The sequence below is a fragment of the Theobroma cacao genome, chromosome 1, assembly GCF_000208745.1.
Source record: "Theobroma cacao cultivar B97-61/B2 chromosome 1, Criollo_cocoa_genome_V2, whole genome shotgun sequence".
Lineage (NCBI taxonomy): Eukaryota > Viridiplantae > Streptophyta > Magnoliopsida > Malvales > Malvaceae > Theobroma > Theobroma cacao.
The window spans coordinates 35971335-35987658 of record NC_030850.1 but is presented as its reverse complement, the minus strand read 5'-3'; the positions used below and the strand labels follow the sequence as shown (position 1 = coordinate 35987658).

At 34.3% G+C, this 16324-nt stretch overlaps 2 protein-coding genes and 1 non-coding gene across 3 annotated transcripts; 2 read left to right on the top strand and 1 right to left on the bottom strand.

The window, feature by feature from the left end:
* LOC18614412 (dnaJ protein homolog 2) lies at window positions 1-2822 on the top strand. Its single transcript, XM_007052171.2, has 8 exons — window positions 1-234; window positions 477-639; window positions 908-1073; window positions 1163-1304; window positions 1536-1669; window positions 1758-1900; window positions 1981-2179; window positions 2268-2822. Exons 2-8 carry the CDS (start codon window positions 490-492, stop codon window positions 2597-2599), a joined length of 1266 nt encoding a protein of 421 aa, XP_007052233.1. The 5' UTR covers window positions 1-234; window positions 477-489; the 3' UTR covers window positions 2600-2822.
* On the bottom strand, window positions 4120-4193 carry TRNAN-GUU. The gene has a single exon. It is a non-coding gene; the product is annotated as a tRNA-Asn (tRNA).
* On the top strand, window positions 9571-11062 carry LOC18614411 (ethylene-responsive transcription factor ERF034). Its single transcript, XM_018115231.1, has one exon. It carries the CDS (start codon window positions 9765-9767, stop codon window positions 10764-10766), a length of 1002 nt encoding a protein of 333 aa, XP_017970720.1. The 5' UTR covers window positions 9571-9764; the 3' UTR covers window positions 10767-11062.

Below are 16324 nucleotides of genomic sequence, written 5' to 3'. Positions count from 1 at the left end.
GCAAGCAATAAAAAAAAAGGGTGAAATTAGTAAAATAAATTCTCCTTTTAAATAGGAGATCCTGGCGATCCAGTAAAACCCCTCTTGCGATTTGTGAGGAGAAACTTGAGGGAACGAATCGCGCTCTCTTTCAAGCTTTCCTCTCACAAAAACCCAAGCTTCCTTCTTTCCTCGAAGCTTTTAGCGTTCCTTGAAATCTATCTCTTATTTTCTTCTCCCTGCAAACCCTAGCTGGTGAGTATCTTAATTTTGCGATTTGTGGTTTAGCTGCTTTGGATCGTTCATGTTTCTGCTTTTCTATGATCTATAATGTTGTTTAGAATTAGAACGAAATTTGTTTAAAGTTGATTGCTTTTAATCTGTTTGGAGTTAGGGTTTTTATTTTTATTGGTCAATTGAGATTGTTTCTCTCTTTAGTTTAAATTTCTTTGACTGTTTCAAGTGGTGAATTTATTCGTTTCTATTACTTAAAACAGATAACTTTTAATCATGTTTGGGCGTGTTCCAAAGAAGAGTGATAACACCAAGTATTATGAAGTACTTGGGGTTTCAAAAACTGCAAGTCAAGATGAATTGAAGAAGGCTTATAGGAAGGCTGCTATCAAGAACCATCCTGATAAAGGTGGAGATCCCGAAAAGGTAAAGATAACTATCCTGTGCTGTAATTGTAGTTAAAACTGTGCCAAAATTGTATCTGGTTTGACATATTTTTGGTCCATAGTTTTGGATATTTTATTAAAGGTGGAGATCCAGTTAAAACTGTGCTGTAATTGTAAGATATCGTTTGACATATTTTTGGATATTTTATTAAATAGAGAGTGTTTGTTAAAACTGTGCTGCAATTTGCAGTAGAAATTCTCATGCAAATTAGAAGACACTAACACTATCTTCTTATACTGCTTCTCAGTTTAAGGAATTGGCTCAAGCTTATGAAGTTCTTAGCGATCCTGAGAAGAGAGAAATATATGACCAATATGGTGAAGATGCTCTTAAAGAGGGAATGGGAGGAGGTGCTTCTTCTCATAACCCATTTGACATATTTGAATCATTTTTTGGTGGTGGAGCCTTTGGTGGTAAGAGATTATTTTGTTATCCATTTTTGTACTTCCTCTTTTGGAAAGTACTGTAGCAATTTTTAATAACATGTCTTTTCAACATTTAGGTGGTGGTAGCTCAAGAGGAAGAAGGCAAAAGCGAGGTGAAGATGTTGTGCATAGTCTAAAAGTTTCTTTGGAAGACTTGTACAATGGAACAACAAAGAAACTCTCTCTTTCCAGGAATGCTCTATGCAGCAAATGTAAAGGGTCTGTCTTCCATCGCAGAAACTTTTTACTGTTAACTAGAGTCTCTTTGAGTTTGGATATGTGGTGCTTTGAGCCAAATGTTTTCTTTTGAGTATTTAGTCAATAGCTTGTTGTCTATGAGTCTATCTTGCAAGTTGTTCATCTTCCCTCCTTCCTTGTTCTCCTATATCCTAGTCTGTGAAGAACCTTGTGTGATGACCTTTTGTTCACCTGCATTTTGAAAATTTTCAGGAAAGGTTCAAAGAGTGGAGCCTCTTCTAGATGTTATGGTTGTCAGGGTACAGGAATGAAAGTTACAACACGTCAGATTGGACTGGGGATGATCCAACAGATGCAGCATGTCTGTCCTGAATGCCGAGGCTCAGGTATTTGAATTTAACCTGCTTTGTCTTGGGCTGGGTACACATTCGATGTACAGATTTCTGAACACGGATTTCATCTCCTTCCTTGCAGGTGAAGTGATCAGTGAGAGAGATAGATGCCCACAGTGCAAAGGAAACAAGGTTACTCAGGAAAAGAAGGTGCTTGAAGTACATATTGAGAAAGGAATGCAAAATGGCCAGAAAATTACATTTGAAGGACAAGCTGATGAAGCTGTAAGTTAAATACTTTTTCTCTTGTATGTGGCATTTTTTTAATATTTCTATCTTGACCAAGTGCTTTTCATCATTTGCAGCCAGATACAATTACTGGAGACATTGTTTTTCTTTTGCAACTGAAGAAACACCCTAAATTTGAACGGAAATTCGATGACCTCTATGTTGAACACAACCTCAGTTTGACAGAGGCTCTGTGTGGGTATCAGTTTGCCCTAACTCACCTTGATGGCAGGCAGCTTCTAATTAAATCAAACCCTGGGGAGGTCATTAAGCCTGGTAATTTCCTTTGCATATTTATTTATTAAACTACTTTTCCAAGTTGACGTCCAATCACTCATCTCCTCTCCCCTGCTTGAAAATGCAGGTCAATACAAGGCTATCAATGATGAGGGTATGCCCCATCATCAAAGACCTTTCATGAAGGGCAGGCTATTCATCCATTTCAATGTTGATTTCCCAGAATCTGGGGTTTTTTCACCTGAGCAATGCCGTACGTTAGAGACTATATTGCCCATGAGGTCTAGTAAACACTTGACAGACATGGAGGTTGATGACTGTGAAGAGACTACTTTGCATGATGTCAACATTGAGGAGGAAATGAGGCGGAAGGAACAACAGCAGCATAGGCACCATGAAGCTTATGATGAAGATGATGATGAGCCATCAATGCCAAGAGTGCAGTGTGCCCAACAATAAGAAATACAAGCATTCAATGTTTTTCCCTAGTAGCGAAGTTATTGTATGTGGGTGTGTCTGCGTATTCAATTAGCCAGTTGTCCTCTATTTTGGTTTTTGATACTTATCCGTTTCAGAATTTTGTGTTATTTTATCACGCAGTTTGTTCACAACCTTAAACAATTAATTTACGTTCAGATGCTATATTTGAGAATAGTATAAGTTTAGTAGATTCATTTTGGTTTCTTGGAATGCTACAGCCGATGGTTCAACCTTGGTGAGATTAGTCATACCTGAAAGATACGACCTGATTCATCGACTCCCTCACAAGTGATCAATCCACAGATCTCTGAAGTATCAACCATTTATACCTTGTATAACCGTTGATAGCTCAGTCTTGGTTTAAATGCAGCAGGTTCTGGATTACGAGAAGTGCTCAATCATGAAATAAGGGTTCGGCCTTTTCACTTCTATTTGAATTTTTTTTTTTCTTATGCAACCCTTCAAAAGCTAATCTATGTTCGGATGCAATACATGTGGCTGATTTGAATGCTTTGCTTCAAATAATTCAACCCCAGTTTGACAATTCATACCTGAAATCGAGTTTGGGTGAGACACTGTTCAATGTATTGCGACTAACAAAGATGGAGCACGGGGAATGAAAACTCCTTTAGGTTAATATATTCAACTTCATAAATCCATCAAAACCAACTTCCTGAACTTAGCAAAGGTGACTCTTGGTAGCTCTAACTATACTAGCATAAACATATGCTTCAGCAACTTAGCAAAGGTGGCTCTAGGTAGCTCTAACCATACTGGCATAAGCATATGCTTCTCAATGGCAACTGGGAGTGAGCAACCATGCAACCGACCGGAACCAATGTCAGTAGTCACAACCGGCTCAGTTTTTTGATGCCGATTGTTGTGTCACTTTTGGTTGTGTAATTTTTAATTTTTATAGATTTGTAGTATACACAATTTATTAATTTATATTGTACTTCTCGCATTTAAATTAATTGCATTGCATAAATTACTAAATTGCATTACATATTATGTACAATTTATGAAAATCTTTTTTTCTTATTTTTTTCATTTTATTTAATATTTTCATTAACTAATTTAATATATGGTATTTATTGCTTCTTTAAAAAACATAAATTATTGATTTTGCATTCTTATAAATATATAATATGGTGTTTTTTTATTAAAAAAATTATATAATGTTTAATTATATAATTAAAAAAATCATATGAATTAGATTACTTATTTAAATAACAAGGGCTTGATTTCAAATATAAAAATGAATTTGACATAAATTTAAGCCTAAACCCAATACAAATCTTTTCATGATTTTATCGTATTTTGGCCATTTAAGCCCAAGCCCAATGCAATCTTCAACCGATCGACACCGAGATCGATTTCAGTTGATCAGTTTTTCTTTACAATCGGTGATTTTATCATGTTTTGGCCATTTAAGCCCAAGCCCAATGCAATCTTCAGCTGATCGACACCGAGATCGATTTTGGCAATAACAAAAAACACGCTAGAAGGAGGGCTCGAACCTCCGACCTTATGGTTAACAGCCATACGCTCTAACCAACTGAGCTATTCCAGCTTGTTAATATTATTCAAGCCGTTATCTTTTTCAATGTGAATAACACAAATTATTAGATTCCGACGGCCCAACCGTGCATCATGTCATGTGATACTATGATGCTTAAGTGAATAACAATTCTATGTTGTTAGCCTCTACACATCTGCTTATGTGATTATGTAATGATAAAGATTGAAAAGAAATAAAAAACCAAAAAGGAAAAGCTAGAGGAAACTATTATGTCTTTTTAGTTTAGGTTTAGGTTCCTTGGTTTATTTTTTCTTTCTTTGAATATAGGGGAAAATGTATATTGACGAAAGTTATTTTTAAGGACTACAAAATTAAAAAATATAAATTAAATGTCGACTTATATACCTGCCGTGGTAAGAAATGACTATTTAATCATTTTTCTATGGTAAAAAAGGATCGAGACTTTACTCTAATCAACCCTTTGATGATTAAAAATTAATTTCCTGTTAAGAGAATAGAAAGAGAAAATAGCCAAAAGAGAATAGTGATGGTGTAAAAATGAAGGGTCCCTTCAATATAAAAACAAAGTTGCTATGACCAATTATATACTGCCCTTAATAATAACAAGTCACTTATCATCAAGTAAATGTATAAAATATCTACAATCTGTCTTCATAAAAAAAGTTTGGTCAAAAGACTCTGTGGATATCATATTAGCTTTTATTTGTTCATGTATTTCGAAAAGTAAACTCTGAAACACGTGATTAATTTTATATTGAGTGGAATCCCCTTTTTGAAGCACAACTAACTGTAAGCCATGCTGATTATGACCAATTATTCACAATTTTTTAACAAAGATAATTCCCATACCTTTCACTTGGAAGATTAAAGGAAATATTCTTTGTTTGTCAGGTCTTATATTTCAATCATAAAGTGGTAATTTAGGATATATTTAATTTAGATTTGACTTATATTAAGATTTTTAGAATTGAGTGATCGACATCAACAAAAACATCATCGAAACAGATGAAAAAAAAATCGAGTCAAGTGTTTCAAAAAAGTAAACAGGTTCTTTCAACTTAATATTAAATAGGTAAAGAGATTTTAAGAAGTTTATAAGTGTTGACGTTATATTTCTTGTCAAGTTAATTTTTTAAAGAAAAAGATAATGACTTTACGAGGAATCTCATTTTCTATAACTGATTATATGTATCTAGAAGTCCGCTTCGGTCTTCTTTGTTCACATTAAATTTTATTAAATTTTCGTCAGTCTCCTTAATTATGAAAGGTTGAATTGCCCCAGGGGCCAGATGCAAGAGTTATTTGATAATGAATTTAATTAAGTGGGAAAGGAGTTAGACAATCTTTTCTGATGACAAGAACGAAAGTTGTATCAAATAATTTAATGTACCAATTTTGCAGAAGAAAAAGAAAAAGCTTCTTGTGAAGATTGAGGCAGGAGATTCATATAGAGGGAAATGATTTATTATAAAGAAGGGGAGCAAGTTGCTGTAGATAATCTCATCCATGTCAATCCAGAGTGTTAGAAGCTTGATGGCTTAACTTCCATCTAATCCCATTTAATTACAACTAACGATGAAGAGAAAACCTCTTGTGAAATATCCCATTACTAGCAAATCCCAATTAGCATGCATGCTCTTTGGTTCTTAAATTGATTAGACTCCGATTAGGTTAATGGCAGTTATGCCGATCAATTTGGGTGGTTTGGATTAGACAATGTAGGGCAGGGACTTATCTGATCATTATTGTGCCATAAATTGTCCTTTTATTTGAATATAATGGATCATGATTCACGATTTAATCCACTTTTTTTGTACCAGAATATCACTTTGTTCATATAGCTTTTGGATTTTCATGAGAATTAAAACACTACGAAATAATTATTCTGAGGAATTTTTTTTTTGGAAAAGATTATGATGGGTTTTTGTTGAATTTTTAAATTTTTTTCAACATTATCTCGATGGAACTATCGTGGTTGAGAATCAAATGAAAAAGAATATAACGATAAATTTGTAATTAAATATTTTATGTAGTCCCCACTGTCACTATCCAACATATAACTCAATGCATTTATAAACTTTTTTCTAGTCAAATATGTAATTCCTAATTATGGAAAGTGTGATAGTTAAAAGGAAATAGAGTGCAAAATATTGAGCTAGGCGGGAATTATCTGGAGGGATGGCTCCAAATGTTAGCTGTTAATGTGAACCTTTTTAAAGAAAATACTGGGTACCAAATCTGGATGATCTCTCTGGACAGAATTATTGTCCGTACCCTTCCCAATGGCAGTTCCAAGAAGGATCTACTGATCAGTTTGGGACAAGGTTAAGCCTGAATTTTTCATCCCTGGTGCAATGGGACAAGAAAACACCTCGCTCACAGATCAGAATCTTGGCAAGGAAAACATGGGACTGTTGCACGAGTGACTGATGATGAAGTTAGCTTGATGGGGTAAGGATCTGGACCCTTAAAAAAACAATTATCACTTATGGAAAGTAGCCAAAGGTTTGTAAAGTCATTTCATGGGTGGTCTACGTGCACTAGTTCCGGAGCTATTAGGATTTTCATTATTGCATTCTAGACCTGTTGTGTACGATAAGGTGGGGCAATTGATCCATTAAGACAAGGCTTCCCTACAAAGCTTACTATGTTGTTTTGTTTCTCTTGTCGTTTTGGCCAGCGCGCTGTATGATTAATTCAGACAAAGCAAATGCAATGATAGAAAAGAAATGTATTGTAGTATAGTAAGAGTGATAAGTTTGGGTTTGAAAGAAGTGAGGGAGATAGAATTTCATGTTTGAAAGGTGAAGAGTTAAAAATAATATTTATAAAATATTAAGAATAGAAGTTCAATGTTTGATAAAAATATAAAGCAACTTACATGAAAAAAATTCATATGATAATTATTTAAAGAAATCAATCTTAATAATTTACTTACAGGAATTAACAAGTATAATCATATATAATTTAATAATGATAATAATCTCAATTTTTAGATAAACTTAACAATAAATAAAAATTCACATATATAATAACAAAAATCTAAATGGGAAGTAATCTCCTAAAAAATATTAAGACCATCCATAAACAATTCAATGAGGAAGCAATTTCTTAAAATTAATCACAAAATTTAAATACAATATCAATAAACAATGTAATGAGAAAGCAATTTCAAATAAAAAACTTAATTATTCACAAGAATTTAAGTAAAAAAGACACAAAAAATTTAAACGAAAGCAATCAGGCAATCTTTAAATAAATAAAGATGTTTAATCAAATCCTTATTTTGTTACTTTCAACAAAAAATATTAAGACGATAAATTCTAAATCAAAATCACAAATAGAAATTATTAAATTAAAAATTTAAAGTTAAATATATTAAAAATAAAATAAGTAAATAAACCAAACTTATCAATTATTATGATATGAAAATTGAATTATTGATTAGAGGTTTTCTGAGAATGCTGGTAAGTAAAAAAAAATAAAAAATAATTTTTTTTATTTCTACACTATTTGTTAAAAAGAAAAGAGAAAAAGAGGTAATGGTTGTTAAGTTTTGGAGAAGTGAGATTTGAAAATAATTCTATTGCAATAGATTTTATTTTAATCTTACTAAAATTAATTGTTGAAATAATTGTTGTGGACATCTCACTGAATAAAAAATTATTATTGAGATAAAATTATAAATTTTAAAAAAATAAAAATATGTTAAAAAAAATTTTAAANAAATTATAAATTTTTTAAAAAATAAAAATATGTTAGAAAAATTTTAAAAGTTTTGTAAAGGGTGAAATTATAAGATTTCAAAAAAAATATAAAATTAAATTATAAAAAATGCAAAATTGTTTTTTCTGGGGGGAAGGGGGTGCAGGGGGAGGCGGGGGGCCCCTACTAGCTCCCTCTCCCCTCCGCCTCTGGTTGAAAGAGATCTGCTTGTGGTTTAAGTCATAATGGTCTCTTTTGTGTGTAAAAGGGTAGAAAATGAAAATGAATGGTGGGGGATTCTACAGTTCGACCAGGAAAGCTTAGTCTCCTCAAGCACTATGACTCGAGCTGGAAAGTTTTGTTTACTTATCAGCTACTCTTGCAATTGATTACATGAAGCATGCCCTCGTAGATATTGGTACTTTCTACCACTCAAGCAAGCAGTGAATTTAGGGTAAAGAAATGGAAAATGGATGTCCAATGATTGAAAACCTTGGTCCTGAAAACTTGTTAACATTTCATTTTTCACATATTGATTAATATGTAGAACGAATAAGACAAAACAGGAGGACGATCAACATGAAGCATCGCATTCGCAAGACAGTCGAGGACCCTATTCCTAGTGAGAAGAATATGCGCACAGTCCCAATCATCTCTCTCTCTCTCTCTCAATACAGGTTGTAATTTTGAAGGGAAGTTAAAAAGGAAAATGAAAAGGAAAGGAAAGTTTATTGCGTAGTTGACCTGTTGGTTAATAGGAAATCTGGAATCAGAGCCACAGAGAGGCTTGCTGGGAGGACCCACTGACATGTGCCTCATGTGTCTGACTCTGATGAATAGTTATCAGAAAAATGTACATCCCCGTTCTTGCTTTTGTCCTATCCTCCCTTCTAAACCTTCTTCAAATGAAGATTAGTGTTAGATTTTAGTAATAATAATCAAATACGTCACAATGTTTAACTAAGTGTTTTTATTTGTAGATTATATAAATTAGTAGTAATAAAGCAAAATGGGAATTGGTTACTATTTATACATGTGTGCTTGGGTTGCATCAGATGCCCTCTTTCCTTCCTAACAGAACCCACATGCTTGCTTTCTATGGCTGCTTGAAAGCAGTTTGACAATCTGTTTATGCTTACAGTTACAGACATATATATTTTATGCAGATCCTATCACATTAGTAAGATTTCCATTGGCCAATTGATTTAATTAAGCCGTTTTCTAAACAATCGGGATTTTTCTGTGTTGTGTTCAATGAACTCAACGGAAGAGAAACGGACCCTCTGAAATAAACAAATGAAATTGATAGATAGGTAGGTTTAAGTGTGAAACTAGTGACAAAGCTATGGCAGATAGGCCAGGTCAGGGTTAAGACATGGTTGGGTGAGATGACATATCAATAAGAGCTACCCCAAAGGGTCGGGTACTTTGGTCTTTGTGATTGACTAATTGTGGGTAGTGATATTTCTTAAACATACTTCAATTAAAGAACAGGAAAAGTTTGGGGGGAAACAAAAGTAAAAAAGAAAGAAAAAAAAAAAGAAAAAGAAAGGAAAAGAAAAGCATCCATGTGAAATTCAAGGGACTTCCTGAGGGCCCTAAGACAACATTCATGTGGAGTACACTGTGCATGGTTTCAGTGAGCGCATGATCTGGCCTACCATTTTCTCAAACAACAAAATAAGATGAAAGATCGGAAATGTTTCAAGTTTTCCATATGCAGCAGTAGGAAATTGTTTATTACCAATACATTAGGTAGAGAAATTTTCAAGCCTGAATTCACTATAGTAGAAATTGACATGAGAACAGAAACCCAAAGATGATCTCTCCAACTCCAAGCACACATTTATTCAATGTGCCGCGAGGGTAACAAATTAGCTGAACTGTAATTGCTTTATGCCATGGACCCAGGCTTCTTTAATTCTTTTTCTTTATGATTATGCTTTTTTTTTTAAACCAGAATTCATGGAAGAATCATATAAGCCCCCTACACCAATATGTTACATGCCAATCACTCAAAATTCTTCTATACCTACAACTAGGACTCTAGCTGTCATGGAAAGAGATATCAACATTGAGAATGATGCTCATCATAACAACTCGCTTAGCTCCTCTTCCGTCATCTCTACCACCGTGACCTCCCCCTCTACATCCACTTCCTCTTCCACTTCTTCCTCCTCCACGACATTCTCGGGTTCGGGTTCCAATAAAAGCAAGAAAACTTCAAAAAACAGTGTAGCTCCTAACGGGTCAAAGAGAGCTGGAGATTTGGAAAATGATAGTGCGAGCAACAAGAAAAGACACAGGAGTTGTGATGATGATGATGGCAGCAAGCATCCGACGTACCGTGGAGTACGAATGCGAAGCTGGGGCAAATGGGTGTCTGAAATCCGAGAACCAAGGAAGAAATCAAGAATATGGCTTGGAACATATCCTACAGCTGAAATGGCTGCTCGAGCCCATGATGTAGCCGCACTGGCCATCAAAGGCCGGTCGGCTTACCTTAATTTCCCTGAATTGGCGAAGGAACTTCCTAGGCCTGCCAGTACGTCTCCCAAGGACATCCAAGCTGCCGCTTCGCAAGCAGCTGCCTCAACATTTCTCAAGACAAGGCGATGCAACATTGAAGCCGAGGCCGAAGCTGAGGCTGAAGTTGGACCAAGCCAAGAAGAACTTCCTGTTTCACATTTATCGCAAACTTCAGCCTCAGACAACGTACAAGAATCATCAAGTTCACCCTCCATCGATGACGACGACACCTTGTTTGATCTGCCTGATCTCATGATTGATGCCACGGATCGAAGCGATGGATTTTGCTCTTATTCTTCAACATGGCAAATATGTGCAGTCGACGCTGGGTTCCGGCTTGAGGAGCCATTCTCCTGGGAGTACTACTAGCTATAGGAAAGAGAGATCAGTTTCAGTACATGGAATCTTTTTCATGGTCAAGAGCTCTAACTTTCAAAATTCTTCATCTATCCACACAATAATCCCACTGCATTCCCTGAGCAGCAGAAAACCCAATCAGGAAAACTCGCTTCTGAATTCGGTGGTTTCTTTTCTACTTTGGTTCAGAGAGTTACAAATTAATGGCAGTGGCAACGTTCTCAGATTGTCTACAATCTCCACTGTAAAATATGAGCACCAGAGATATATGAACAATAAATGGCGAGTTTCTTCTTTGTTGAGTGTAATTTGTGTTAACCATACTTCACTCCAACTTTTGTTTTTGTGTTTTTGCTTAGCAAAAACAAGAAATTGTTCTTTACTTTTTCTTCCTAAAGGTTCACATGAATTTAATTCAGTGCCATTAAGTCTAAAAAGCTAGCTAGTAGCCACCTTGCTATATTTAGATACCTCATTTCAATGGAACTTTATACTCAATAGACTCTAAGTAATTACCATGGGAAAAAAGGAGAAGAAAGAGATACCCTTCTATATCTATGGGGTCAGAAAAAAATGAAAAGACCCAAAGGATGAAATCCATCATATGGTGAATGATTAATTTCATTTCAAAAGTTCTTTCTCTCGAAGGACTGGGTGATCTGCAGTGCCCAAAATTGATGGTGATGGAGGAATAGTTCTGCTTTTGCCTAACAGCACTTTTCCTACCATCATTTGGCAAAAGGAAGACTAACAGAGATTCCCAAAGCTGCGTGGACAACACATGTACGAGAACCCGAACAAGGTGACAGCATAATCTAACTAAAGTTATTTCCCAAGTTCAAAAAAGAAAATTATCCTTCATTTTTTGCCAAACACTGTTATGTGGCAAACTATAGGGGCCCCTACCCCCAATAAATTTGGTTCCAAGGCCACTGTTTCTTAGTGCCAAGTGACATCACCATCATTATCTCCTCATTTTTCTATTTCCCATCATAAACTTAGCCACACCTCTCGTAGCCATTGGCCAGAGAATTCAGAAAGAGACAATGTATATGGTAATGCAAAGTCCATATATATTAAGAGACCCACAAGTACCTAATCATTTGAGTTAAATTTTTGTCTTAAGGAGGAATTATTGGGGAACTTGGTTTTGGGTTTCCATTATCTGTACTAACCTTCAAAGAATGCAACGAAGGAAAAGACAAGGATAAGATGTTAACCATCTTGGAATCTTACGACTATCGAGGGGGAGAATTATTAGCTTGCTAATAATGTAGCATTTTTCTTAAGTCGCCCAAAGACCCTAATTTAATCATTTGAGAGGGACACTGGAGACGTTTCAGACTCCTAAAACCAAAAACAAATGTAGGTAAGTTTCTTTTTAACTACATTAATATAGAAAAGTTTCATCCCTAATATCTCCTATCACACCAATTTTTTTCTTTTTAATGGCATATGTACATGTTGTGAGAGTTTGGACATTATGTTATAATGGTTTCTTTGATTTTCAATCAGCTCCTAGACAAGGGTAATTTTAACATCTTTTCAATGGTAAAAAACCTTTTAAGGGTAACAAAATAATGGGTTTCACACTTAATCTCCAATTTCATTAGGGATAGTTCGATTTCCAAACAAACATTTAGAATAATCAAATTACGAATTTTGTAAAAAGTAAGTTGAGAAACAAACTCGAAAGTAAAGAAAGAACTCTTATTTACATTATTAGAATCGAAATTAAAAAAAATCTAGAACAATGGCTGCTCAATATAATTATTAGGCATGACTAAGGAAAGGTTGAAAAGATATATACAAAACAAAATAATTGTCAATTAAACGATGATCTTGCACATCTTATACTATACTACAAAAGAAAATGTCACACGTTTGAATTTCTCTTCCAGAACTTATTATAAAATTAACTTTCAAAAAAAACTTATTATAAACCAGAAAAAAAAAATTGGTTGGGACATCAATTTGGTAGCTCAGGCTAGCTCTCTATTTTGCAATATCTTATGATCGATCTTTAGGCCTAGAAAGCGAAATGACCAGTATAAATCAAATCTTAAATCTTGTAGGAGAGATGTCATGTAGGAGAAAGGAAAAAACATTCTCATCTTTGAGATATTTTAAGGTTGATGAAGGCAAGCAATATTTTTCAATTATTATGATATCGAATAAGATATCGATGTTGCATGAAATATAATTAGATTATTTTATTGATTAAATGATTGATTCATAATCTTTATCATCTTAAATCACAAATATTTTGTACCAGTATTGTTCTTCTTTGGCCGCCTTCTTTGGACCAGATAGGTTGGCACCATCATAGTATATAGTTAGTAACATGTTATGTCACCACGAAATCTAGGTGATTCACTTTAAGTCGGGATCTGCCATAGCAGTTTGTCGTGAAAATGATAAGAATGAAACATGGAACATGAGGGGAAAATGACAGGAAGAATCTAATGATAAGAGAGTTATGGATTTGATCTCACAAATATGAATAATTAATTATAATGATTAGGGTCTAATTGAGATGGTAAACTTAGGTCGGGGGTACAAACTATAAATGGGATACAAGTGGAAGAAAAAGGCAAAGAATCCAACCTGATTTTTCTTTTCCAAGTTGGAAAGGATAGTGCATCAAATTCGTTTTCCGTAAAATCATGAGATACTTATGCTTTTGATGTAATGTTCCCTTTTTCCTAGCATATATATGAGAGAGAGAGAGAGAGAAGCTTTATATATCATATTAATTAACTAAAGATTAATGCTGACTAGCACGAGGATTTTTTTATCTCTTGTTTATGGAATTCATCATGGAAACTCACATGCATACCCAATGAAGCTCGATTTAGCATTGTTTACAGGAATTTTGGTCTCTGATTTTGCTTGCAAATCTTTATATCAACCAACGTTCTAGATCTTGGCACCCTTTTGATAAATAAGCAAGCATATATTATATTCATACAAAATGGGATTACGTATAATGTACCATCACCTCATTCCTATGTTCGACTATTTTGTTTTATTAAACCAAATATTATATTTAATATCATAAGCGATATATAAATTTGACGAACAAATTAATTATATTGCACTAATAACAATATCAAAAATTTTCACAGAAACAAAAAAAAAAACACTAGTCATGCTACACCATATGGTTGACATTAACTTACTAGCAAATCTAAATATCATTTGTATTTTCAAGATCATATATAATAGTATTTGATGGATTCAGTTATGATCTTATATAAATTTATATATGTAATGTCGTATCGAGTTTACAGTTGGATCATCCATGATAACAGATTCAAAATCGAAATTTACGTAACAAATTGTCAACTAATATACATGAAATACGTCTTTTAAAAAGAAATAAACAAATTTTCTTTTTTTTTTCCTACTTTTTTATTTGTATTTCTTGGGCAATTTTTTGAGTGAAAAGTGATATATAGCACTACTCTTAGTAAATAGATGGAACAGAACTAATCTTTCCTACTCATGAGGCATTCACACACCATGGAGACTCGTAAGCTACTAGTATACATTTGCTGGTCCAAAGTAACAGATGCAACACGTGTTTGTGTCCGTCTGTTTAACGTTTAAGAGAGAAAAGAGAAAGCATGTGCATGAACTGAAATGACAGAGTGGAATAACAAGATTGACATGGATGGGCCAGAAACTCAGTTTCTTTCTTTGCATCCAAAGTGAAAAGAAACAAACATAACATTTTTTTTGTCATGAAGGCTGTTCATCTCATGCTGCATGCAGAAAGATATGACAAGGGGCTACCCTTTTACGAGGCCACCGGGTATCCTCTTTTCATTTTGTTTGTTCTTTTGTAGAAAGCAAAAAAGAGACTTACAAGAATCCAATGTGTTTTTCTTAGTGTAATGCATATGGTAGAAGCATTTTGTCTTGGTGAGATGAGAGTAAACGAAACGTGCTAATTCTGCTTAAAACAAGTAGTATCAGAAAGTAAAGCCAAATATAGACCTGATAGTCCTATAAATCAACCAATTGTGTCAACTCAAATCACAATTTCGATGGGGGTTTCTAGGGGTCCGGAGAGGCATGATTCTGCCGAGTCGGACCGTTTGGATGCAAACAGTTGGTGGATGATTGGGTCTACAAGAAAATTCTATTGCTTCCTTTTGGGAGACACGTACTCAAATATTTTGACTTTCTCCAGGATTTCTCTCGGATGAGGAATGGAGACTGGTACAACAATTTTCGTCAGGCTTTTAAACACCCACCAACTCATCGACATTATTAGAAAATCGTTGAGCAAATTTTCTCCAAAACATTTATTGAGGCTTTCTCATGTCCAATTAATGCAAACTCCCAACAGATTCCGTGTGAGGCAAAGGCTGATTCAACTTTCAAGCATGGCTCTCACAAAACCTTGGCCGGAAAGACAGTAGAGAGGAGAAGCCCAACATGACAAGCGACTATGATCATTGGTAAGGAGATGTCGATCAGTACCATGAAAACCAGCCGAAATTGATTCTCAGCAACTGAAAATTTCTGGGGTGTAGCCTTGGGAATCTCCCATTCATCGTGATCTTAATTAGTTAGCCTGCCACATCCAAAGTTACTGTCATATGTACCATGCAGCTATGGATTGGGACTTGAACAGGAAATTGTATGGTGTATTAATTCAGTGGCCTTTGGACCGAAAGTTAAATGTCATTGTCAAACAAATGTACTAACTATAATTATATTTCTGTTTCTTTCTTACAAGAGAACATGGCGATAATTAATACCGTTGTTCTCTGTACGGGCAATGCACCATGTACTAACCCGACCTCTCTGTACTGCTCTTCATACACACACAAGAAAAATTTGGAGCATTAAAAAGAAGAAAGGCAACAAAAGGACCATGCACCGACAAAGCCAGTGCCTTTGGAGAAGAGAGCCTTGGGTTTCAGCTAGCACGTATCAAAACTATATACCACCATTTTGTGTTTAACTACTTCCCTTCATTTTCTTTTCTTTTTTTAACTATCTATCTTTAAGCTTTTTGAGTTCCATGCCCCATGAATTAATCCATGAAATAAAAATTTAAAACAAGGCTGCAATACATAGATATACCATGATCTGGTTATACGTGTGGAGGACATATTACCTATAATTATATACTAATATCCGATCATAATTACAAATTATGTAGATAAGGTAAATCATAATACTATATATATATGGATGGAGTGTATATTTATAATTAAGTGATGGATTCTCACATAATTTTTTTCGTAATTAGATAATTGGTTACATGAAAATCATATGAAAACAATTTCCTACTATTTCCCAATAACCATACTTATCGTGATATTGATCAAAATCTAGATATGATCATATAATTCCGTCATGATTCATGAATGCAACTCTTCATAATAAATAGAGAAACAATTCTATTTGATGTTTATATGAGCAACAATAATTTATTAATTTATTAATTTTATGTTTAAATTAATAGTACTAATAATTTATGTTAAAATAGCTATATAAAATATTTCATTAGAGTTATTATAAAATATCATATTATCCAATTAGATTATAAA

Coding starts and splice junctions, on each gene's coding strand:
- LOC18614412 (XM_007052171.2), top strand. CDS start 490: ATGTTTGGGCGTGTTCCAAAGAAGAGTGATAACACCAAGTATTATGAA. Junction 640..907: donor AAGGTGGAGATCCCGAAAAG/GTAAAGATAACT, acceptor ACTGCTTCTCAG/TTTAAGGAATTGGCTCAAGC. Junction 1,670..1,757: donor TCCTGAATGCCGAGGCTCAG/GTATTTGAATTT, acceptor CCTTCCTTGCAG/GTGAAGTGATCAGTGAGAGA.
- LOC18614411 (XM_018115231.1), top strand. CDS start 9,765: ATGCCATGGACCCAGGCTTCTTTAATTCTTTTTCTTTATGATTATGCT.